The 27541-nt window shown below is 38.9% G+C and overlaps 1 protein-coding gene across 1 annotated transcript in view; it reads left to right on the plus strand.

The window, feature by feature from the left end:
• Positions 1–27058, plus strand: part of EYS (eyes shut homolog) — a gene marked incomplete at its 5' end in the record, with an annotated part of 904266 nt that extends 877208 nt beyond the window's left edge. Inside the window, 3 exons of the mRNA XM_082305491.1 lie at positions 1343–1515; positions 14753–14914; positions 24825–27058. Coding sequence (XP_082161617.1) covers positions 1343–1515; positions 14753–14914; positions 24825–26014 — 1525 coding nt within the window. The 3' untranslated portion in view covers positions 26015–27058. The remainder of the gene's footprint in view (positions 1–1342; positions 1516–14752; positions 14915–24824) is intronic.
• Between the last annotated feature and the right edge of the window lie 483 nt (positions 27059–27541).

Below are 27541 nucleotides of genomic sequence, written 5' to 3' on the forward strand. Positions count from 1 at the left end.
AAATTACTTCCCCTTCTCAGTAGCTTTCATGCATCAAAGCATAACATTTATAGCTGAGACAGAAAGCATTCTCATGCTGACTTTGATGAATTGAGGTGCTTTTGCTTTTGCAAGGTCTGGTCCTCTTTTCCCCTTCATTTCAAATAGCTGTTTATCACTCTGAAGGGCTTGTTGGCTGTGCTTTGTTTACATGTTGTTGTCTGATCTGAAGGTTTGGTGAAACAGCAGAGTTTCACAGACTCCTCATTGTGTTTTGCCCAGAAACAGTGGGCTGATTAATGGAGAAAGTGTAGCTCAGTGAGTTTGAAGAAAAATTCAAGATTTTGCACATATACAAAAAGACAGGGGCAAAGAATCAATCAAAATATATGAGGTTTCATTCTTAGTCTTGAGAGAGAAAGCTTCCAGGGAAAAATCAATATGTGCTTTTATTCAGGGGAACAATTTTTTTACCATAAAGTGTCACTAAATTCTAAAATACAGATGGGTCTAACATATTTCATTTTAATTATTTTGAAACTTTTTCTTTTAGTGAGGAGAGCATTTTTAACATCAATGCCAAGTGTATTCTGTATTTAACATTTCTATAGAATTCATACTAATTTTAAATTAACAGGTTAGTGTGAATTTTTTTTTATATTCTACTGGCCTGGATGAAAGAAAGGCATAAAGAGTAGCGTACACTAATAAGTCCAATGTTTCAGTCAGTTTAGACAATTCGCTTATGGCATAGATTTACAATCATAGATACGTAACACTCAGATTGCCACCTCTTTCATGATCAAATCCACTGTCCTCTTTTCCATCAAGTGCTTCACCAAACCTACCTCTGGTGTGCCAATTAGAAGAATTTAGCAAATGAATAATGGCTAAGTGAAAGGCAGTTGCTGACAGACTCCTGTTACTAGCTAAAATTTGGAATTGTTAGCAGTTCCTTTATAGTGACATCTTGTTTTGTTTATGGCTGCTCTTCACTGCTTTCCTTTCCCTTTTAATTTTCACTTTGACTCCTCCTGGTTTATGAAGCCAAGGCCTTTTTGAGTTATGTGTAGAGCAAAACACAAAAAAGCCACAAGCTTTTATTTATTTTTTTTTTCAGATGCTAATATTGTAATGCTAAGATTCAAAATAAAATGTTTCCTATTAAGTACATTTTTTTTACAATAAAATAAACATTTCATAAAGTTAACTTTGTTACTACACTTTTCTCTTAAACATTTTGGATCAGATGACTAAATATAGGTATCCAAACTTGAAAATCTTGATTACATTGCTACTGACAAGTTGATTTCTTTTGGTAATAATGTTGTATTCTTTCCTTTCACTTCCTTACCCACCGCAGCTGTGACTGCCTCACTGGATGGAAAGGTGCATTTTGCACAGAAACGGTGTCAGTATGTGAACCAGAGCACGATCCTCCACATCTGTGTAAGCAAGGCGGTACCTGTGTGCCACTGCCTAATGGCTACACATGTCACTGTCCTCTTGGAACAACCGGTACCTATTGTGAACAAGGTATGTCAAATGGATAGTACGCTTATGCAATAATGCCCAGGCAGAAAAACACAGTATTTTGTAATATATCAATGAAATGTGACATAGACACACAAAGTACTAAACAGATTTTATCTAAGCGGTGCTCCTTTCTATTAGAAAAATCAAGTAATTTAAAGCTATGAATTGTTAGCTACTGTTTTCTGACTCTGCGTATTTTTAACACCATTTGTTCCTTCAGTTTTTTCAAATCATTCAACCAAATTCACAGGCAGCACAGCGTTGTCAGATACCGAGGGCACAGGAAGCATTGCAGAGCAGCCATATAGTGCTTAGTTCAATTCCCAAGGTCACCATAACAAAGTATGTTGAGAAATACACTTAAGAACTCAGTAGTACACTTGTGAGTACACTTCAGAAGTAGGAAGCATCTGGGACCTTATCCAATTTCTATTGACACTAACGGAGAGGTCCTGTTGACTTCACTGGCTATTGGGTAGGGATGCACTGAGAATGATGATAAAAGATGCAAACATCACTGTAATAATTTTCAAGTGTCTGTTCTCCCTGGCTTCCTTCCAACATGTCACCCTCAAAATATGTCCTCAGTTTGCCGGTTTTGCATTTCTTACCCTCATGTATAAGAATCCTTTATCTGTTTTCTTCTCTGAGGGATTGCACAAATGAATATTCAACAACGTGGATACATAGGTGCCACAAGCTCAGGGACTTTTCCTGTAAGTGTCTGAAGCGCCTCTGTGTGCAAGGGGTGTAGTACCGTCCACACTCTCTATTCCGCAGCTCTTAGATTCAGGTTAATACTGTACAAGCTTATGTTTTTCCTTCGAGAAGCTCTCTTTACATCTTTTGGAGAACTCCAGTTACTGTTACGTAGCTCCCTTTTCAAACTGCCTGCCAAGGTCCAGCCTCCCTTGTGCCTACAGAGCGAGTTTCAAGCACAAAACTGACAAGCTGAACTGCATTTGACCTCATTTGCAGTCCTCACCCTATAGATGGATACAGTTTTAAAATCCCATTACAGAAAGCACTTGCAATTGGTAGGCTCAAATCAAAGAGAATATAGCTTCTGGAAAGTCATTGTTAAATTCTTTATTCCATGTAAGAATGTCCTTGCTCTGTTGCCTCTGCTGTAACGGTTTTCAGGGCTCTTTATATGAACTTTTCAACTTTGAATTCTCATTTCAAGTGAGGTTTTCAAAAGTAATGCCATCTGGATTCAAGACACTGATCAACAGGACATGTGCTATACATAAAGCAGGTAATTAATCAGGTAAACACTCCTGTGTTCTGGTTTCAGAATAGATTTGGATCTTCTTCAGATGGCCACTATTACCAGTACAAATAGCTTATATCTGAGCAACAGAAAATTGTATTTCTTGTAGATTGTCATCCTTTTAGTAATTCCTCCACCTGGTAAACACATTAGAGGGTTCCTCTCTGTTTTATTTAAAAGCTTTCTTTTTATGAATAGGGACTATGGGTCCTGACCAAATGCTTTGCCCTGCATTTCACCTTACTCTGGCAGAATAATGAATTGTCATGAGATTTTTCAAAGCACAGTTTACACTTTTAGTGGATGGCAAATTGCTAAAAAACAGCTGCTTATCAAGATTGAATATCTCATCTCTGGATTGATGGTGGTTATTGGAGCCAAAAGAAAAAGAGACAGAGAGCAATGAACAGCCCAGGGGACCAGGAGAGAACAAAGGGAAATTAAATGATGGAGACTAATGAATGTGCAAGAAAGAAGGAAAAAAGTGTGAGAAAAAGACAGAAGAGATTTATAAGGCAAAAAAACAGAGGAGAATAACAAAGAGTAAGAACAAATAGGGCTTTACCAAATAATAGCAACTGGTAAATACAGTACAACAGTATGGATTGCACGAGAACAAGTCAGGTGAAGTGAGTAAACGGGACAGTAGGGGTAGAACCACAATAACAAGGAAGGGTACTCTGAGCACAAATGTTAAGGGTACTTAAACATAAACTGACAATAATCAAGCACTAACTTGCCTAGTAAACACTAAAAATGTGTGTGGTTCTTTATGAACTATGTACAAGAGATGAAAGCATACGTGCAGATGAGGACGTAAGTGTTCTTAAAGAATAACGTGATGTGTCCTGCTTAGAGCCGTGACTCAAACCACCAAGGATGCGATGACTGTCAGCACAGAGATATGATACATTATGGTTCAACTTTAGAAGTCGGAGCTGCACTAACAAGTGATCAGTAGTTGGAAAGCTAAATTAGAACAAGAGTAAACCCAGGGAGAGCAAGATTAGTTAAAGAACATAGTTTTAACAGTTCATGTGGCCTGATATTCACTGTGCTTACTTGGTCCACTCTCACGATGCTCACTGCCAAAGTGTAAATACTGAGCAATATTCTTAGGAGGTTGCAGTAAGATGTGTGTTAAATCATATATTTTAGATTAAATTAGAAGAAATGAACCCACTTGATAAAGAGAGGGTAGCAGTTTCAGTTACCCTGCATTTCCTACAGGCTGTACATGATCAATTAATATTCAGCAAGTAGCACACAAGTATTTTTTGGTCTGACACTGGGAGCAAATATTTCATTGCATATTTCAATCTGCCAAAGCAAGTGCCAGGACTTGCTTTTTGTAGGAGAAAGATCAAGAGGTGTAGCAGGTAGGCAGCACACTGATGACTGAAGTGCAGTAGGAAGATACCTATGAAATTTAAGACCTACTTTGGAAAAGTAAGCATCCATAAGGAGCACTAGGAAAAGAGAAGAGTGTTGGAAATTAGATCTGAACGGGTCCAAGGAGCAAAGCCTTGTCAGGCAAGGCATTATACATATACATTAATTCTAGATTAATTTAAAGCTCCACTTCTTGGGGGTACTGTGCTTTTCAAACCCATTAATGCTTATAAGACAGGATGGTTCTTCGAGTGTGTTGGGTTTCTAAAGGTAACACTGATGTAAAGAAACAAAAAATGATTCATTTATACTGCCAGAAATAAAAGTGGTTGTAATGAAATGGGTAGGAAATGGAAAATTTATGCAGGAGTCTTCTTTATTTAGTGTTAACATTGCTGTCAGCACTCAGACCACTTCTAAGACTGTTCATGACACATGAAGCAACAGATAATTCTGTTCCACTGATTTGAAAAGGTCACAACTGTAACAGTAACACAGGAAAACCAGCCCAAATCCTGAAGTGCATAAATGGCAACCAAATATTGGCAAGATGTGGCACAGTGTTAATTCTTAGTTAGCACTCCTTTAACCACAAGGATTAGGAATACGGAGGAAGTAGTTTATCTAGGTTTCTTTTAAAAGTAGTTACATTTTCCAGGACACCAAAATATGATGTTAACAAAATCTTTTGTTTGTTTGACTTGAAGTTTGCAACTGAAGTACCAGACAACTCTAAATTGTCTTCTGATTAAGAAGTGAAGCTTCAGCCCAGAGCAGCATGTAATTTAGTCTAGTTATTTCATTAACACACAGTGCTCAAAACCAACAAGAGGCTCCAGCTCCCACCACTTTGTCTGGGAGAGTCTACTGCATGGCTTTGAACACCAAATTCCAGCTTATTCCATTTGGCCCAATGAGTTCCTTTGTAATCAGATATCTCAAAGGGTTCCTGAAGAGGGAGGAATCTCTAAGGACCTGGTTGTTTCAGCTCTCCTGCAAGTATACAGCAGACCTATTGGTTTCAGTGTGATTACTACCGTGAGAAAAAGTGGCCAAGATCCAGTGTCAAGGATGATTCTTCCTGGGGAAGAAGCAATAATCTAAAACCCTTTTGCTGCAGATAGTTTGATTTATAGGACATCATTATGATACATGTGAACACAATATCTTTTTCATAACTAGTAATTATTAAGTGTTGTTAACATTAAAAATACAGACATGTTATCCGTAGTGACTGTCTGCAATTATATTCTAATCTCTACTAAATGGTAATTTAGCAGCTTATTCCTCTTGTAAGAACAGTGTCCTTGTGTGAGGCCAATAATCCTGTCTCTTGCAGTGGCCAATAATGAAGGTTTAGAGAAAAGTTTAACCCAGCAACAATATATGACATCTCCCTGAAGTAGTATTCTAGCATCCAAACATTTGTGGGATATCTTTTTTTCTTTTTCTTGCCATTTGTTTTAATGGACTAAATCAAGTTTCTCATCTTGACATAAACAGTATCACTTAAGGCAGTGGAAAACTTGAGCAAAAATAAATTTGGAGTCAATGAAGTTTCTCTGACATTCTGTTAAGCATTGAGATATATTTCCACATAAGGTAGAATTGCTCTAGATGCTAAGCATATGAAATTTATGTCCTAGATAATTTACTGTATTTTGCAGAGCAATGAAGAAGACCTGTAATTTCGGATTAGTTAGTTGTGAGATTTCACAGACCCAATAATATTCTCATTTAAGGGGACAGCAGTGTAATAGTTGAAAGATTCTATAGATGGCAGTATTGGAGAAGAATTGCCAGTGGCTAAAATAAGCACAGTTTTCATCACAATATTCTTATAAATTTTAAATTATTCAGCAGTTTTCTTCTTTAGCAGGATTAGTTTGTGCCACATACTTTCATAAAATCTATTAAAATAGTTTTTCTTGACTTCAAGGCATCATAATGGAATGCTGCTGCCCTTTTCACAAAGAAATGAGTTAATAAATAGATTTCTTCAACTATATATTAGTCTCTGAATTCCATAGCTACAAATACTGCCTGTCAATGTACAGCTCTTGAAGAAAGGAAAGCAAATGTAAAGAGCTTTTCATTGTTCTGTCCTCAATTTAATGAGATACTTGTCAATCAATAAAGCCATTTCCTTGATGAACAAATGGCAAACAACTTCCTTTGGCCATGTTTATCAGCTCAAGTCAACTTTCTAGATATTATTCTGATGTCAAATTCCATTATTCTGGTAGAAAAATACAGCAAAATTTTGAAAATATCTGATAACCTGACAGAAAATAAAAAAAAGTAACAAAAATTCTGTAACTATTTAATCCATCCCATAGTCATGATGGATGAATGAAAGAAAAATGGCAGAAGCTGACATTTGGAATAATTTTTACTATAAAGATCTTTTTCTTTCTACATAGTCTAGAATGTTACTTGACATATTTTGACTGCTATTGTAAGACAAATTAATTCACAGTATGGTTTAGTTGAAAACTTTTACATGACCAGACACCTTATGTACCAACACTCAAGCACACATACGTGTGTGCATGCGTATGTTGGATTTATCTGACAATGCAGTTAGGCTTGCTGGCTTAATGCACAAACTATTTCACAGTTATTATTTGGAAACTTTTGTTTCTGTGTTTGACCATTTAAAGGACAACTGCAGGCACTTCTTACCTTGTTGTTTTGAGTCACAGTGACTGTTGTGTTCCCTTAGTCATTTAAGCAACACTGGTTGCATCAAGCTGTCTGTTTCCACTATTATTTTTTGAAGCCTTGTGGCAACATAAGAAAAATCTTTAAATAGTAGCTATCGCACTCATGTCCTATAAGGATAAAGGGTGCTGTTAAAGTTTTACCTAAAAAGCAATCTAAACTTTCAGATTTATCAGTAACAGTCCAGTAAACTTAATATTCATGATAGGCAGAAGAAAACATGCATTTGTAATATTTCTCTGTATAATTTAAAATGTCAAGTAGAATAAAATGAGTTGCCTACTTAAATATATGCCACGGATTAATCGTATATAAACTCAAGTGGAAGTCATGCATGAAGAAATGAAGGCATTGATATGCAATACAACAGTAATGCCCTCCATACCAAGTCAGCCATGAGTGACATGATGTCCCAATAAAAATTCAGTCATGCACTTATCATTCCCTTCCAGTTACCCAATTGAATAAGGACAAGATACAGCCAGCTAACTAACACTCAGCAGGATGGCTCTGGAATTATTTTCAAACTTCCCCTATGAGCATGAATCATTTGCTGAAAATATGCTAGTCACCTTACTTTGTAAAGATGTTCAGAGTTAGAAACTGTGTCAAGGGTAGGAACTGGTTTTAAAGGCAAGGCATCTAGATTTAAGTATCTACATGTGACTTCAATATGTAAGTTCTCATTATGGTTAATGAACGCCTAGTCAATAGAGTCAGTGAAGCTATTTAGCTATAAGAAGCTTTTCTAAATGTAGATGCTTAGTGCGGTTTGAGATGCCCTGGCATTCCAACTTGTATCCAAAAGCACCCAGACAGATATGGCACAGGACCTGTTGGACACCTGTGCCTTTCTGGAATGGCATGAGAAGGTAAGGCAATAGAGGCTGTGAAAAAATAACAGTAGGTTACAATAGTAGGTACCTACATTTAGGAAATTGAGTGAAACGTTGGAGGAGGCTACTTCAGGATAAGGTGAATCTCTTTCTAGATCTGTTGACTCTGTTGTATAGCGATGCTATACAGTTGCCTGAAAATAGGACCTGGTTACGTGCTGCCATATATCCCTCACAGCTTCCAGCTGCCAAGGGCAGCAGGTCCTGCATTTGCTGTTACACCAGCCAGGCCTATGTGGATGTCCTGGATACGCTAAAGCATCTCAGTGGCAAGTGACAAAGATGTTTAAGCAACTGAATCCTGTCTTATGTCATAGTTGACCATAATGGGTATTTTCATGCCTATAAATAATATGTGTGGACAACTAAATGTAAGTGTCTCAATGCCAAAATTAATTCCTCCAATTTTATAGTAATCTATTTCCCTGACTTAATTACTCTCATAAACATTATGCAGAATACCAGCTTTCTTGTAGTCCAGTCCTTCTCAAAGCAGGCTTGCATGGTTGTCAGACTAAATCCAGTCCAAGATATGAGTAAGTGATGATCTCAATTTGAAACTAGGTTATCAAAGTTTTAGACATGTAATTCTTTACCAGGCTGCAGTGAGATACTCAGTCCTGCTCAATGCCCTAGTCTTTAGACAATTGGAGGCTTCCAGTGCAGAAATGGTCCCAGTGAGGGAATCTCAGACTGAGTGTTTCTTCTTGCAGGCTTCATCTTGAAAGCATTTTCAGAACATTTCAGTACCTAGAATAAGCTTACTACCAAAGCCAGGCATGGATTAAACATTTGTAGATTTTGTTTGTATCACATTTTCCTACTTGCCTAGTGATTAAGCATTCATTTTAACTATCGTGATGCAAATACTTGAACCCATATCTGTCATATCCTCAGAGAATACAATAACCACTGAGCAACGGGGAATGTAAGGTTTTCTTTTTTTCCTCTATCATCTAATGTCTGCTAGGAAATTTTTGTTTACTGAAATATTCATTGGACAGAAGAACTAGAAATTATCCACATCCTGGCTATAATATCCATATCCTCAGATGCAGGAGAATCAGGTTCATATTTCTGGTGCAACTGATTTCCTAGTACTGAGGTTTCATAGCTGCTCCCAGTACAATTCGCTGGCTCACGTGACTTATTCTTAGGCACTCATCTCTTAATATGTGTCATACTGAAAGACTGAGGTCTACTGTTTTGACTTTAGCTAGTAATAGCTATTTTAGGCTTTGGAAAGCCAGAAATCTCTTTAGGGATTTAGCCATATGCTTGTAGATGTTACTTCTTAGCTAATTAGGTCTCTAATTAGCTAACAGTAGAGATCACAACTCCACTGCAGCAAAACCAAAAAGAACTGTAGACTTCACTTACAAAACCGCAATCTTTTGTTCCAGTATTGCTCAGAATAATGATTGCCTCAGTCTCTCCTCTTCAAGGACAGCAAGGATTACTAATGGCTGCAGGTCTTTCATGAGTACATTGTTCTAACAACTGCTGTAGTCGAGTTGTGTCCATAATCGATACTTTTTTTAACATGCTCTGCTTGTTACTGCACTAAAAATGGAAGTTGAACTACACTTTTTTTTTTTTGCTATATGTGAATTAGTTTAAAAGTTATGTAAAGTTAGCTCTTCAAAGATTAAATAAAAAGTGATAATTCAACAGAAAAATATATTACCATTTAGATAAGGTGAAATTATTTTTTTTCAGGTTTTACAAATATTTACCCAGAAAAAAGAAAAAAAAGCCCATGCAATATCAGTAATCTTTGAGCTAAAATGTTAAGCAAATTGCATCTTCAGATGAAGATTTCCATACAGCCGTATTTGTCATTGTTTTCCAAACTGAAAAAAGCACTGGTGGAGCTGCTCACTTTCTCTCTATGAAGGAATGAAACTGCTGAAAATTTCTGACTGTGGAGTTTAAAGCTTTCAGACAGGTGTTTATTGCTAATGAACTGTTAGAGCTGCACTGTAAGTGCCAGGGCCCCGAGCGCATCCTCCTGCTTCCTGAGGGTTTGCCTGCTTGGTCTCAGAGCCAACCTAGCGATAAGGCTGGTGTCTGGTCTCAAAGACAGCTCTGCTGAGAAGCCCCAGCAGGAGCTTCCTCCTGCATTGCTCAGAAGCAGCTTTTAAGTAGAGGCTCCTGCCCTTGATCCCTCGCTGAACTACACTGCAGCGTCATCGCATCCGTGCCTTGCCTGGCCATGTTCATCTGGTCCTGGACTCTGACCCACAGACTGACTTGCAGGCTTGACCTTAACACCTGCTCATCACTGTGGAACTGCTTGGTGATCTGGCCTCTGGAGCTGGCCTGGCTGCTCTCCCTGGGCCTGTCCTGCTCGCTTCACTCCAGGCAGGGCCCTGGCTGGAGAGGCTTCTGCCCTGCCAGCCATGTTATATCACTCCTGGCCCCTGGCTCCCAGCCCTCACTACTCTGTGACAGTAAGCCTGGCTTCTAACACCACCAAAATGAAACAAATGCGGAGACAAAATTATGGTCAGGGCAGCAGATTTATGGTGTTAAGTGACAGAGTTCTATGAAAAATCTTGTTTGATATATTTACTTCCAAAAAGGATTTGAGAGAAGAAAAGCAAACTGATATAGCTAGTTAGTACCACAGACTGACCCATCCATCCAAACCATGATGTTTTGCCTTCCTCCAGTCATCAGGAACTTCCTGTGATCACCATGACCTTCCAGAGCTTACTGATAGTGAGCAGCCTTGTGGTGATATTGGCCATGTCCCTCGGCAATCAGGGATGCGTCCTGGCTGGTGCCCTGCCCATGTGTATGGCTGATTGGCTGATGTGCTCCCAAGTTCTTCATCTGCCATAGATAATGTTTCACCTCCCCAAGCTCAGCTACCAGGGTCAGGGACTTTGGAGGCTTGATCAGGCTTTACCAAGTAAAAAATGAGCCAGACAAGGCTTTGACTATTTTGGCTTTTTCCTTTGTCACTAGGTCCCCACTCCTTTGAGGAGTGGCCTCACATTTTCCTTAGCCACCTTAATGGAAGCCCTTCTTGTTTCCCTTCATGTCCCTTGCCAGTTTCAACCCCTGCTGAGTTTTGACTCCTAACTCCATCCCTGTTCAACTCGGGCGCTGGCTCTGTGTTCCTGCTGGGTAGCCCATCCCTGCTTCCACAGCCTCTGTGCTTCCGTCTTGGAGCTTGAGCTCAGGTTTTTCATGTTGACTGTTTTACTTTTCCACTGCAAGTTTCCTTGACACGCTGAATAGCAAAATGGGCTTGCTGAAGGTTTTGAGGCAACAAGCTGCTTGAAGAAACTATGAAAATGTAATGCCGTCAAAATGTAGACTGGGATGTGTACAAGCACTTCTGCTTCAATGGTGGGAACTGAACTGTGAGAATAACCTAGAAAGATTTGTTCATAACAATAGTTGAATAGGATGTGTGAGCATTACAAGGCTGATCAAAGGAGGATAGCAGGAGGAACCTGAAAGGTATTAATGTGTAGTAGAGGGAAAGAAAAGCACGCTTCAGCAATAGTACTTGCAGGAACTTAGTGTTCCCATAGCTCTTAACTGGTCTAAAGGGATTTAGAGTTTCTCTTGGTATCATTTAAAAATGTATAGCTTCATCAGATACTAGTACTCAGCTTAGAAAAGTGAGTCATTAATCAGATACAGAACAGAAATGTTTGCTTAAATGCCTGTTGTGCTTACAATGCACCCCACAGTGCTGAGCACCCTAGTGAGTAATGTAGTAGTTACACAGCACAAGTCCTACAAATTTAGCTTATAGGGTTGACAAAGGCATCCATTCACCTCATTTGTTTTAGAAAAGAGTTTCTCTGGAGTAAGCATATGTAACAAAGGAACTGTCTTTTGCAAGTTTAGCCAAGCTTCTTATTTTCTTATCTTAGGTGGCAAAAAAAAGGCTGTTGCCAAGAAAATAACAGTAAAGTACCTCAGCATTTGACATGACGTTAGTTTTGCATGTGCCTGCCATAAAAGCAAATTGAAAAGCTTAAATTGTCTTATTCTTTACCTTAAAAATTTGTCTATCTATAGATGCAATTTTGCAAAAAATGAAATTTTGTATTGATCATCTCTGTGCATTGCAGTAGAATTAAAGCGTTCTGTTCTGAGATATGGGTGCACATTTCTGTGTACCTGTCAAGTCAGATCTTTCCCATGCATCTCATCAGTACTTACAGGATCTACAGAGAATTTACAAGCAGATTAGAAGTCATTCTAGTATTTCCTGTAGTTAGCCCTGCTGCATTGTGGCAAAATATGTTGTTTTCTGTCATTTGTCCAGATATATTTATTGGGAATAAAACCACTTTTTTAGCAAAATGGGAATAAAATTTTTGCATCTTGGAAGTTTCAGAATGAAGTATATTAAATAGAGTATTTTATATCTATAAATCAGGATAATACCTCCTTTCTAAAGCATTCTGACATCTGCTGCTGAAGGTGTGGGTGTTACTTTTTAATACACTGTATATAATGTAAAGCCATGGATTTAATTCATTCTCTGAGTGATACTATAAAATCACCTTTTTTTGGTCCTTGTTCTCTCTCTCTGCTCCAAGGCTTTTTATCATAGCAATCTTCCTTTCACATACCTTCCAATGATAAGCAATGTAGCATTTCAGTCCTTCTGCAGCTGAACATTTTGCTTTCACACTCATCATCGTCCATACTTCCTTCATAAGCAGTAAAGAATTAACTATGTTGACAAAGTGAAACTGAATCTGACATGAAGACTTTCAGATGCCTCATTGTACACTTCACCTGGTATGACCTTTTAAGCAGCAGCATATTTTAATATAAGATTGACCACTGTGGCACAGTTCCTCCATATCTAAGTCTTGCTGTGCAAAAATTTGATAAAAGAGAAGACTGACTTCCAAATGATGCATAAAGCAAAAATGTCTATGTACAAAATGAATTATTATTTCTGATTGATTTTTAAATACAAAGACATCAGTATAGAGATTACATCTTTACCTACTAACAGAGAACATTGCCTCTTACGTGCTTAAAAAAATACAAGCACCTAAAAATCCACATGAAAATTATTGTTATTTTGTCTTTTGTACCTGATATATGTTTATAAGTTTTAGTGATATAAATTACATCACCTAATCTGTTTAGCAAGTTTTATTACTGTTTATCTTCCAGGGTAATTATTACTCTTAAAACTACTTTTATTTCTGTCAGCTTTTAAGTATAGATGCTGGAAGTTCACATTTCTGACATTATGTAATATATTACTACAGACACTGCCTGGCCTTGATATCATAACAGCTATTATGATGCTTAGGATGGGAGTGATTTGTTAATGTAATGCATTTGCATGAGAATACATATATAGCTTGAATAACAGCGCATCAAAAGCCTGATTCTGATCATTCGAGCATTTCATAAATCCATTATAATTGGTATTTCAGAGATTAAAACTTACTTTTAGACTTACTGAGAATTCGTGAGGTTGAATCCATACACCTTCCTAAGAAGTATTAACGGTAATCTAGTGGGGGACATGAACAAAAAGGCCAGCTGTATTGTTACTACCCATTCAAGAGGCATCCTCAAGTCATTATGCTGATAACAGGTGAGAGATCTGCATCCTGTGTAATGGTTCATCTGCCCGCTGGACACAGTCCACCAGGAACACCTTGAACCCTATTCCGAGAGAGGTGGTGTGACAAATAGACAAATTACAAAGTAAGAAAGTAAGTCTTGCAGCATGCTGACTGCATACCAATCTAATAACTAAGGCTCATCTGCAATAGGCAATACAAGGTACAACTGGATGGCAAGTGGATTCACGAGCAGACACTATGCAGAAAACTTGAGTGTGGAAAGGTAGCAGAAGGTTGCCTAGGAATGCACTACATGGACATTTTGACTGAAAGCAAGTTACTAGAAAACTATGAAATTGGGAGCACCAAAATGAAGATGTTGGCCTCTTAGAACAGAAACAGCACAGCTTCAGCAGGAAAACCGTGAAAAGTGAGGGGGGCAGCAGTTACAGTTCAGGCATTAAGTACTGCTGTTAACTAAGTAGTGAAAAGGGCTTATCACACAGGTCTAAATGTACCCTGCACATCTGAATAGCTTGACATATTCCAGTGAACCCACAAATACAGCAAACTAACAACCACATGATAATGAATGAGCTAATAACTAACATAATTATATCTCAAATATGTCATGTCATTATAGTGGGAAAAATTGGAAACCGTTTCAAATGACATAAACAGCATAGAAAAGTATAATCATTAATCAGTTGGCTGAAGGAAGTTTAACCAGCCCAATTTCTTAGGGGTATATGAACAGTCAGCACTGAGAGAAGTGGTAAGACAGAATGATGAAGTTGTGTATAGCTCAAAAGTGTATATTGTATGCTCACTGTAATTGTGTCAAAGTGCTCCATTTCAGTACAAGATAGGACAATTTGAATTATCAAGCATCTCAGTATGATTATCCTAAAAACAAATTTCAGCAGCAATTAATGAATACATTCCACTTAAAATGTACATTCTTAAGACACACAAAGCAGTTCATTAAAAATCCTCCACTAAGGTTTTCATCTGTATGGTGAAGAAATCAATGTTTATTCTGACTCCTGCAAAAGTATGTTGCATTTGAATTTTTAAACAATGTAAAATCTACACTTACATTTATTTGAAAATGAACACTAACAAGATCACACTTATTTTGCATTACAACTACAGGCTTGATTGTTAATGAAAATAAGGCACACAGAAGACAAAGTGGCATTGATTCGTTATTATCTAAGTTTTATTCTGTATATAGGTTATTTTTAGTCTTTGGAAAGGGAAGAATTGGAAGTATTATGTACAGCATTTATGAACTATACAAAATAACTGTAGACAACTGGTGCCGTAATAATGCAGTCCTCTCAAAATATCTTTCAGAAGACATTTCCTCTTGTATTTTTCAGATAGTTCCATTAGTGATCCATCTTTCAGAAGTAATGAATCATCATGGATGTCATTTGCACCCTTTTATATCCGGCATAAGACCCATATCAAACTGCAGTTTCAGCCTCTGTCTCCAGACGGTATCCTGTTCTACGCTGCACAGCATTTGGGTACTCAGTCAGGTAAGGATATTCCAGCTTGCTGGTACCATACACCCAGATACTTTTTGAAAAAGAAAGGCAGTGCTTTGAAGTGATTCAGGCATTCGGTCTCTGTAACTCATTGTCCATGGTAACTGGGTTTTGAACTGTGAATAATCAAGTTCATAAGAAAAAATATGCATAACAAAAATTTGGATTAGTCCAAAGCCAGCAAGTATTTAATGAAGTCGTTCAGGAAACCATTTTCCCCTGAAAAGTAACTGTAGGCAGCTTTTCAACAGGCATTTACTGATACTGCTCCCACAGTTTCAGTGCAGCTACTCTAGGATTCATAGTCTGGTGGTTTGGCCCAGTGTTTTAAAATGACCAAAAATAAAGCAATATAAAAACTGATGAAAGTTAAGTGAAAGTGAACAGACTATGAGAGAGCTAATGAAGTTCATCAGAAGTTTAACTTTTTATTACACAATGCTGAAAAGATGGCTGGTGCAGCTTGCAAAACATACAAGTTCTGCATTTGCCAGATATGCAGAGTGAAAAACCAATCTAAAGGAAATATTTCTACTACTTATAAAAGTATTTTAAACTTTACCAAGTTAACATTCCTAAAACTTCACAGCAGGAAAACATGAATTGCCAAGCAGTGTAAGTACATTTTAAAATGTAGTCTTTAAGGTGTAATTTTTTTCTAATTACTTTATTAGCATACTTCATCTTTATATTGCATTTATGTGGTGTCTTGCACGTTTTGAAACAGAAGCATTATATATCATTCATAACGTGATCTTAGAGCAAATTTGCTACTTGTATTAAGTAGTACATTATGCAAAAATGGGCCTTTGTATGACAAAAAAAGCACTTAACTATTTATCATGTATTTTTGCATTCCTTCGTTCAAAGACTAAAGCTCTGAGACATTTCAATAAATGTACTCAGCCCTGCATGCATATAAACACACATATGCCTGATTTACCACCTTCTTATTCTGTACACAGATGTTTTAACAGGCTGCTATTTGGTAAGACCAGTAACACATCATACACTGCTGGCACCTCCAGTTTGCCTTGTTCTAATTACAACCACATAGGGAGAAGCAGCTTCAAAGGAAAATATATGGAACATCTGTAATACAAATACATTTATTTGCAAAAAGAACTCTGTCTTCTACAATGAATCTTTTATAATTCTATCACTTACAGGCCAAATTCTGAGATTCTCGGTGAATAGTTCTCTCCTGTATAAACTAAAGCATTACAGGGGCCATGAAAAATAGAAGAGAAAAAAGGATCTCTCTCAAAAGAATGGCCAAAGGTCATGGAAGCAGCTAGCATATAAAGAAATTAAATATCTCTTTGGAAGCATCAAAGAGAGTGCTAAGTCTGTTTAACTTGGGCCAGGAGTGGTTTAGCATGAGCATGCCCTCATTCTATTGCCATTCATGAATGTTTTGTTTGCACAGGAAGGAATATTTTCTTTAAATCACTTTCTAGAATCATATCGATTTAATTTCAAAACAAAAAACATCTTCTATAGAATAATTTAATTTCTTTACAAATTTCCTACTCCCATTTTCACTGTCCTGAAGTCTTCAAAGATTTAGGAAAAGCTAATTGTCTAGCTCTTTATATTTGCCTTCATAGAATCCTGTCAAACCCAGACAGAATTAGACTGATGAAAGACTCAGAAGTATTCTTAGCAGCCAGCAGATGTGAAAGAGCTTTCTGTTGGGGATTAGCTTAGAAAGCACTTTATATAAAGCCTTTTCTTCTGCACAGTTATGTAAGATTTAATAAATTGATTGCTGAAAACACAGGATTTTTTTTCTAAAATTCCTTTTTAACAGCAAATAATTAGAACTTTTTTTTTTTCCTCATTAGGGAATGCTGTTTTCTTAAAAGAAATGAGCTCTGACTATGCAGCTAATTTAGCAATGATACTGAGTTGTAGCATCTCACAGTGGTACCGTTATACCTTGGCTTGGCTTGTCACCCATGTAAACACTACACTGGGACTTTCCCCTCAGGGGCATGCCCCTGCCAAAAAATCCTCCCATCATTAAAAAAAAAAAAAAAATCTTTAGTAGGTGAAGAAATAAACATGAGACTTCGGTTGAAACATTTCCTTCTGGCTTTGTTCTTTTCAAAGAACATTGCATGTATTTCTAGAAAGGGTGGGTAGGTGGCTCGTCTCCTTGCTCGAAAGCTGATATGCTGGTGCCAGCCTCCACTCCTGTAACAATGTGATTACTTCAGCACGCACATTTATACACCTGGCAAATTGGCATAAAATGGAAACTATCCTATGAATCTGTTAGCAGAATTTCCTATAATTCTGTCAGTCATCAGTTTTCTTGCTTTGTCAGCTGTTTCTGAATGTGTATCATGACTTAAGGCTGGTAGTGTTAATTTCTGCAGCTCCTAAGAAAATAATTTCCAAAGTTTGGCAAAATTTTAAGTGGCTAACTATATTAATAGTAAGCTATATTAAGTAATTTCTGTTGGGGAAAACAAACGCAACAAGTGAGCTGTGTATGCATATTTTAGTTTGGAAACTTGCTGACAGAAAGACAAGGGGGCTTTTTTCCCCCCTCTTTGATGACTTGTTTTATGCCAATGAGGTGGAAATGTGGGAGATGCAGACAGTTGTATGCACTGCTTCTGAGTGAGGTCTCTGCAAATAATACAGCATTCTTGTGGAGTTTAGCAGAGTGTCGGTAGAAGGCCAGCCCATTTCACATTTTCTCAAGTGCCGTGTATCCTATTTCTACCCATGAAAGTGTGAGAGCCCCATTGAATAAATAGCCTCTGATTCAGACAGGGTTTGCTGGATGCCCATCAACCACTTGAATTTACATAGCGACCACTCTATATACTTGAAGGCCTTGGCACTCTGGGTAAAAGGCAGTAAGGAGCATTACTTTTTTCGTTGAGTTATAACATTACTGAAGCTTTACATTTGTTTGTGAAGGTGGAGTATGCTGTAGACTGTCTGCACTCTTCCAGAGTTCAGGCCCGGGTGACGGAAAGGGTTGCTCCCTGACGAGAGGAGAAAGAACAGTTATGCTGAGTGACTAAGAAGGAAGTCAGGATAATGAACAGAATGGGATGACTCACACTAAATTTAATACTCAACATTTGCAGCAGCCGTGCTCTGTCTCTCTTTAACAGGATTATGTTACCTACCTGATCTGAAAAACCTCAAAACTGTAACTCCTGATATTTAAGGCATTTCAGTTTAAAAACCTAAAGCACAAAAATAAGAGGTAGCCAGTGTGGGTGTGTGACGCCTGCATGGTTTTCTAAGACATTGTTTATGGTGAAAACTGAATCATGGAATTGGACTAAAATCCTTTGGAACTATTTCAGAATTTCTAGAATACCCACAAGGGAGGAGTGTTGTTTTCCTAATCAGAAACAAATGGATTATCTGCCCACTTTTAGAAGAGAAACTAAAGAGTGGTTAAGTCTTCTGTCTTGGCAGCCATGTTTCCTTGGCTGACAGGGGCATCACTTCTGCTTTGTTACTGGTTTTGGGATCATTTGTCTGGGATAAATAAGCAGCATAGGAAGCAGAACTGCCAGCTATCTGTGTGACAGAAGAGTCATCTCCATTGTCCTGAAATCTGTTGCATATGAAGTGTTGTTGCTACCCGTTTGCCACTGGCAAGCAAGCACTTGCAAAAGGCTGGCAAATTGAGGTTGCTCAAGGCAGGTGGCTCCTTCTAGCTGCTGAAATATGCCAGGGTGACAGTGGTGACTAAAGGAAGCAGAAAAAGTTTCTTCACCAAGGAGAGCAGCATTTTTGAAAGGTGAGGCTGAATGGTCTAACCTGCAAATAGATAACCGCCCACCCCTTCTCGGTGCATGAGCATCACTCCGTCTGCAGGGTTGTTCTGGATCCCAGCTGCGCCCTTCTGCTCTGGGATGGTGCCACAAGTGGAAGCTGGAATCTACCTATTGCCACAGTGACTTTTTTTACGTTTGAGAGATTTGCAGGCTTGGCTTCATACCTGTTCTCAGTCTTGCATTAGCTGTGAGATGCGGCTCCATACATGGTGTAGAATAATTTTCTAATAATCCATGAAAGCACATCCATGGGTAGCTCCTGTAAGTGTGCATTAGAGGCGCTGGCTATGGTCATCACTAGATAAAAGGATCAAGTTGCAACAGCTGCAACAAGCTGCCATAACCTGTCAGCTGACTGATACCTAACTGTGTGCATGGCAAAGGCAGAGTCAAGGTTAACAAACCTCTAAAGACAAGGAAGGCAAGAAAAGATGCAGATTAAGCTGAGAACAACAAACTTACTTAAACCACGCTGACATATTATTGGCTAGCAACTAGCAGCAGGGGCTGCAGAAGGGTGGGAGTATGGCTCATCTCTTCTCTCTGTCCCTTCGTTCCCTTATTCTACCCATTTATAGACCTCCCTCTTCTGCTTTGCTTTCTCTCCTTGGCCCTGGGCCTTATTCTGGCTCCTGGAAATGCTCAGGAGACCAGCTGTGAAGGACAGCTGCTGGTCCGTTAGGTTCTCTCTCATGTGGGGACCACAGTGCATCACCTTCCTTGGCCGTAGAGTACAGCCGTTTAGCTGGAGGCTGACATGGCTATTTCAACCCCTACTAGACAAGAAAAGTTCTGCTCCTGGACAAATGCATAAACGGTCACAGTGTAAGAGGGCACGATTTGGGTCCATGGAAAATCATACAGGATAGCAGGGTGAAAGGAACACTGTGAAGAACAGGATGATGAAAAAAGGAAGAATGAAAGCAATGTGATCAGAGTTCAGCAAGGCAGGAAGGAGCAGTGAGCAAAGATATATCTGGAGCTATGATGGTTATAGGATTCATCATACCAACAAGAGGCAATAACACTGTTGGAGACACAGGCACTTTATTATGGTGGCTTAAAGAGGTCAGCGTAGAGTGAAGATGAGCACATACTGAAACTAATCTATGGTAACAGAGTTCGTATTCATTAACTGGGGATGATTCCTGTGAATATTACTGCTTATGAGAGTATAAGGTTCAAATGTTCACTCTGTCACCGAGACAGTGCCAATGATCAATAAAGGTTTCTGAAAAAGAAGGTGGAAGGAGAGGGGGGGAAAGAAATGCTACCTGGTGCCACAGTGGTAGAAACTGACGTTCTGGCCTTGAGCTAGAGGAAAGAAAGGTGAGGTAAAAAAGCAACAGAAGGCATAGACTGAGGCCAGCAAACATACATCCAGAGGTGCCATCTCAGGGCTTCGAAATGGCTGAAGGAACCAAGACTATAGGTGTCCTGTAACCAGGAAACCACTGTCTAGAGCTCTTGAGACACCTACTCTGCAAAAGCTGCTGAAGCACTGAGCTCATCAGAGCCTCTTTCCCCAGCAGAATATCATAGCATAGAGGCTTCTGCTTCGTAACAGAGGATGAGAAAAAGGACAAGCATCAGATGTCTTACAAGTCTTTGTAAAGGAAACTAGACCTTCAGTAGTCCAGGAACTGATCAGTGAGTTTCAAGCAAACAGGAGCCTTTAGAGAGACTTGCAACTCTGTATCACTGGGGACACAACAACGGCATCAAAAAGGTGAACACCGCTAACTAGAAGACTGCATCCACTGCTTCCAAAATTACTTAAAAGGATGTTCTGGAAGTTCCTTTGGCCTTAAAAACTAGTAGGAAATCCTTCTTATTGTCAATTTGCAATGAAGTGTAGGAAAAAATTCAGGTACTCTAACAGGTAATAAAGGCTTTGCCTTATATGCATACACATGGAGCACAAGGGTAGACTTTAAGTCACTGTGCGAAAGAGACCCTGAAAGAGAAATGTTAAAAATACTGTCCAGGATACCCTCCCTGCCCGTGGTCTGTCAGCCTAAGATCCTCTGACATTGTAGTCACTCCTCCTAGGAAATATATCGGCATTAGGCAGATTTGATAGTGAAGGCAGTAACCGCAGCGATCTTTGCCCAACACGGCTGTGTAAATTTAACACTATTGCATTTGTTACGCTTGGTAGCGCTTCTGGCATGAATAGGACAGCTCAAAGTAGAGGGCAGCATTCCTAGCATGCATTTCCAACTGTACAAAGCTTTGACACATTACGATGTAGATGAGTTCCCTGTGGTAACATAAAAAACATGGTGACCTGATACTGCTTAAGCATGATCCCGTCTCAAGACAGGGATATACAGACACACCTGCACATCTACCTAAAGGCTGAACATGAAAGGGCATTGTCACCATTTGGGAGAATTTAAAACTTGACTGTGTGACAGTAACCAACTTGCTGACAGACTTACATACTTATTCAGAGTAGTAGCAAGCTGAAAATTTTTGTGATACATTCAGAATCCATCATAAGAAGTCATATAAGCAGGAATCATCATGGATAATCCATGATCTCACAGTATTAGTCAGATGTACCTATAGGAGACTTTTCATTAACTCCCAGTTTTAGGAACTGGCTGCTCAGGACAGAGTTGACTTGGCTTCTAGGAATGCTGACATCCGATATGGGAGCAGGTGAGACTTATGCACATTCATTATGAAAACCTGAAAATGAAAGTGATGAAGAAAAATTGATACCTGTTTTGGAGCGCTGGCTTCTACTATGGAACAGAGACAATCCACCCTGAGGTGGAGCAACTTTGACCTTCAGTCATTTGGTGAAAATCCTGAACTAGGGTTTGCCAGTAAAAGTGCTATTTTAAACCCAGAACCGTTCTTAAGACAACACCTGCCACAAAATCCCCTTCCCCTGAGTGCATCACAACTGAATGCTGTAACCATTGAAGATTTTGTTCAACACCCAGGGTGTTGACATGTTGTGGTTTCAAGCCACAGCTAAGCTACAATAGCCTATTTCCAAAGAAGATTCAACCTTGAGACAGATTACCTTACAGTTCCTTGCACACCGTCCAACAGGTTGGGCAAAGACTTGCGTGCACAACAAAATAACGACTGTGAGTGCATACCTCAGGAGTCTCTCTGCTTTTTTTGTGACACTACTGGTGTGGATAATAGTCCATATTAGATGAGATGCTAATCTGAAAAGCTGGAAGCAAAGTTGTGTGTCCTGTGTGTAGGTTGTATTTTCTAGAAAGCAGGGACCAGCTCTAAAGTCTAGTCCTGGAAAAACTGAGGATGTCATCTCCTTCATCTTAACAAAAGCAAACTTCCTCAGAAAGGTCTTTGGCCCCAGTTTGGGTCGTATGGGACAGGTCTGAGTAATGCTCAAACTGCAACAGTAGAAACCACCTTGCTTCATGTTCTCCCATACTGAGACTGCTGAGAGGAGAAATTCAGTGGTAAGAATGCCATTTGATCAAAATGGTGATGCAATTCCTGTGATGGCATAGGCCTGCACAGGCTGCAGCTGTGCAACTCGTCCCTCAGACAGGGCAGATTGAGGTCCCTGGTTGAAAATGTCACTGGCTGCTGAAGGGAGGAACAAAGAGCAGCCCATAATTTGCCTTCACTTTGAGAAGTTTCATGGACGCTGAGCACACAGCACCTTATATTACAGTCCTAGAATGTTTTCAGCCAGTTGTCCCTGAGTAGTACCTATGGCACGATAAACTTCATGGAGAGATACTGAGCTGAACCCTGGGATCAACATCCACATCATAAAATTTATCTCAACCCTCTGCTGTTCTCGCCAAAGACTAAAATGGCAAGTCATCTGTGAAGAGAGAGGATCTAACCAGGGGAGTAAGAAAGTGGCTCGAGAGCCTCAGGGAGAGCTGAAATTGGAAAGTATAATTTTTTTGTTCACAACTAGCAGAGAAGAAAGTTACTCCAATTTGAAGAGAGGCCTCAAATCTGTGCTAGAACATAATCCAGAGTACTCAGCCATACCCTCTCCTTACACTGTAGGTCGCAGATGCAGTAACACAGATTTGCTGTTGTTATAAGACTAAATAAGACTCCAAAACTCACTGCAAGTACATTAGCAACAGACATCATTAGGCTTGAGTCAGAAGCGCTACGACCAACTGCTGAAACCGTGTCCACTTTTTCCTAGACATCAGTGAAGCACTATTCTCTAATGCCATCTCAGACAGATCATTGTCAAATTTGCAAAGCTACCAAACAACTTCCCCGCAGGCCAGGAAGTCTTGGAGAACTTCCAGCTTCGCCAGTTCTTGATTACAAGACAGATGAGCAAGCAACCCTGGTCAGATGTTTGCCTTCTTCCTAGACAGCAAAGAATGCGCACTCATGTCTTTATGCAAGTCCGCATGTCTGGGTAGGAGAGGGGATTGAAGGCTGCCAAAGAGGTAGTTCAGAAACTTTTTCTGCTGCTCCTTTCTTACCCTAGGACTGAGGTCCTGATAAAAGAAATAGACAAGCAGGTTATGTACATTGTTCAAACAAGCAAGCGAGATGAGTGCATTCAAACCATGCACTGAAAAATTAAGCAAGCTTAAAGCCACATCACTGAGCAAGAGAAACCACAAGTGAAGAGAATTATATTCGTTTTTCTGAAACAAGTAGAAACAAACAAGGTACTCAAAAAGAACACTGAATGCAGGGAAGTAAAACAGATCATCACAACTGGAACTAGCAAGCTAGAACGAAGTGCTTGCCATTGCTGGACTGGAGTTGAAAGAAGGAAGAGCCGCCTTCTCCTCTGGGGCAGGGAAGGTGAGGCACGAAGCCACTAATACAACTGAAACATCTCCACCCTGCCTGAATGGGAACCTGAACAATTGCTGAAAAGAGAGGTACAATTTTAGCAACTTTCACAAGCCTCCAGTAAATTAAACCATTCATTTTTAACTTCACTAAAGACAATGTAATTCAAGGACTAGAAATACTCAAAAATTAAACCCCCAAGAAAGCACACTTCTTCTAACACATTCTACTAGCAGGTCCACCCTTAATAATGCTGAATCTTTAAGGAAATGGTACTTTCCAAATTTAAAAATATTTCTTCATTAGCAAAATACTACATGAAACTTAAGTTTTACTGGTAACTATTAGGAGAGAGAGCTTACATTCAAATTTAACAAACATATTTATCAATCATCTAATTGATAAAAAAAGAAAAAAAAACAACCTTATGCCTACTATTTCCAAAAGCAATATAAAAAAAAGTTAAATTGCACAGGCAAACATCAAAAAGTTTGAAAATGTGACTTTCATTTGCAGATTCTTCTGCTGTCCTCTTCTGCCTCCCTGTCACCTTCCCCCATCAGACTCTGTCTCTGCCCTTACATACCTTCCTTCCAGCTCCTGTTCCCTAACCTTTCCCAGCTTTTCTTCTTCATGTTTGCACGTACAGTTCGAAGTGGTACTCGCTCTCCTTCTATACTGCCGGTAAGACCACAACACCGATACTACAAGAAAAGATACCTCCCTCCTCATGCTTCCTGTCATGGAGGCCTCCAGAAGAACAATTCAATAAAAAGCTTATCTGTTCCTACAGCTGTCAGATTAAACCCAAAACATCCCCCTTGCAAAAAGCAGCTTCAGGGAAAGCAGAGTCTGTTTGGTGCGGACAAGCCTTCAGTGCCTTAAACTGACAAATCCATCAAGCCTTTATTCAGCATATGAAACTGAGAGTATTCTGGCATTTGTAACTTGGCCAAAACTTGATTCTTTTTCACAGGAACACCAACTCCCATTCCCTGGATGCCAAAGTGATCCTGTTTCCTCCTACCTCACAGTTATCTCGTCTCTGCACCAAAGCAGAGCTTTTTAGAAGCCTGGGCTTTTTACTTTGAAGCAAACACGAGCTCACTTTCCAATAATGAAAAAACAAAAGGCCACAAGCAGCTCATCAGGGAACATTTCCGTTTGTGTGATTTAGATATGATGATGGTACAAGGCTACTGAAAATAAGTTACTGAACTAGGGAAGCGCAGGCATGAAAAAATCAGGATTATGAATAAGTGCTGCCTCTAAAAACTAAAACTGTTTTATACTGTTTTTTACAGGTGACTTTCTATGTATATCATTAATGAATGGATTTATACAGTTACGCTACAATCTCGGAGACAAGACAGTCATCCTACAGACCTTTCAGCGGGTCCATGCAAATGGAAATACGTGGCATTCACTCAAAGCAGGAAGAACTGGCAATGAAGGCTACTTGGACCTGGATGGCATCAACATTACTCAAAAAGCTAGTCCTGGAATGAATGCGCTAGACACGCACACAGATTTTTTTGTTGGAGGGGTGTCTTCCTTAAACCTTGTTAATTCTATGGCAGTAGAAAATGAACCCACAAGTTTCACTGGTTGTATACGAGAAATTGTTATAAACAACAGGGAACTGAAGCTTACCGTGACTGATGCCAAAGGTGGAGCCAACGTCGGTGACTGTGACGGAACCGTTTGTGGGTACGCAGTGTGCAAAAATAATGGAACATGTCAAGTTGAAAACTCGGGCTTTTCTTGCGCCTGCCCACAAGAGTGGACAGGGAGCACGTGTGAACAGTCTATTCACTGTTCACAAAACAGGTGTGGGTCTCAAGCTCTCTGTGTTCCTCAACCTACTTCATTTTCATATATCTGTATATGCGCACTAGGCTGGTCAGGTAAGTACTGCGATAGCAAAATCACATTTTTTATAGCAAAGTTCATCGGCAACTCTTACATCAAATACACAGATCCTTATTACGGAAAAAGAGACCTCCAGTATAGTCGCATTTCTTTAAATTTTACTACCAATCAAACTGAAGGCTTAATAGTATGGATGGGAAAAGGTGAAGATGAAGATAATGATTTCCTTGCCATTGGTCTTGCCAATGGAACATTAAAAGTTGTGATTAATCTCGGAGAAAGAATCTCTGTTCCTCTAATTCATAGCAAATACTCCACCTGTTGTGATGAAAGATGGCATTTTGTTACTGTAGTTCAAAACCAAACTTGTATTAAGGTCTATCTTGATGAGGAGCTAATTCTTTTTGAAGATATCGATCCACAGAGGAAATACACTGCTTTAAACTATGGAGGCATTTGTTATTTTGGTGGGTTTGAAATTGGCAGGAAAGTCAATATAGTCACTACAGGGCTTTTTCAGAAGGAATTCGTTGGTAAAATTAAAGACGTTGTGCTCTTCCAAGATTCTAAGAAGATTCAGCTAATGAAAGCAGAAGGGTATAATGTTTACAATGGAAATTAATTGAAAAACTGTTTAAGGGTCTTTAGAAGTGATGAATTTCCTTTTCCTCCTGTTTCTTGTGTTAGCTGGCCACGTAAGACTCGGGAACCAACATAAGAAAGCACTTAATAAAATTGTCCCTAGCTCCTTTTCTTTTTTTAATGTTGAGTATTAATAGCATATATAAAACACAACCAGCTGTTTTACTCATAGAATTACTTACATATACTCTTTAGTATTTACTTTAAAATAATGGGAGTCTGCACATTTTTTCTTTATTGCACTGGAAATCGTTTTGTAGACAAATGGGTAGTAATTAGCTCATAAAGCCAACCATCACTCCAGTATTAATCGTGTGTTGCTTTATGAAAACAGATGACTTACCTGTTTCACCAAAACTCTTAAGATTTTATTAGAATGCAGTTTCTCTTTTATAATTTTGTAACATTAAGGTCAAGTGTAAAAACTGCAGTTGGGGGGGGGTAAGAAAAGGTTTACTTGGGGCAAAAAGCATGTTTGTTGTAATGAGAATTTTTGAAATCATAACGTCTGTAATTACTTGTTAAGTCCACAAAGATAACGAAGTTGTCTTCCCTCCCTTCTGAGTCTCTATCCATCGCGTGTGCTTTTATGTAAAAGGGTAGAACTTAAGCCTGTCTTCATGCTAATACACCTGAAGAAGAATGATGTTAAGAGCAGAAAAGGTATTTTACTTAATTACTAAACAGATATAAAATACACCTGCTGTTTCTCTCCAGCAGAGGTGTCCCCTGTTTGACTACATGAAAACTTTTTGTTTTAACCACTCAAAACTGGAACGCAGGAATGTGGCAGTCTGCTTCAAAAGTAGAGAGTCTAAGAGCTGCTTTGCTTTAGCTATACCTTTCTGGCTTACATGCCCCTAAAGGAGACAAAGGTTTTGGCCACAGAAAACTGAATTTCCATGACTAGATTTTTCATGAATTTATAATCTCAGAAGTAAATAGAGCTCTTCATATATAAATGCAAAAACTCTATTCCTTCTTAAAAAGTTCAGTTATATTCTAGTTTAGTGAGCAATAAAACCAAAATACATCAATTAATATTTTAATGTGCTTAAACAAATTATTTCTGCTGGTATCTGTATTTCTCATTTGACTGATGGCTTACTGTAGAAGTAAAATACTTAAATAAAAATAAATAGTGATTGAGTCCTATCTTTTCCTTTTTTACTTTACTATTGCTCAAAAGCACATTATAAACCATCACCTCCTTGCATGGAAATTCTCTGAATATAAGTCTTCAGCGGGTACTTATCAGAAACAAGTTACTATTTCTTTTGTTTTTTGTCTTTCCATAAAGCAGAAACAATAAGCACACTAAAACTAGGTGACACATTACGTTCCACATAACCATAATGAGCACATAGCAATGAATGCACTGCCAAGGCAGTTACAGATGACTTGAAGATCACTAAGGGGGAGGGGGGGTGATGGAACTACCCCGAGATGTTTTAATAAGGATCTGCAAACATCTTTGCGAGGGTCTTTCTACCCTCCTCAGCTGCTC

Source organism: Platalea leucorodia (genome assembly GCF_965183815.1).
Source record: "Platalea leucorodia genome assembly, chromosome: 3".
NCBI lineage: Eukaryota > Metazoa > Chordata > Aves > Pelecaniformes > Threskiornithidae > Platalea > Platalea leucorodia.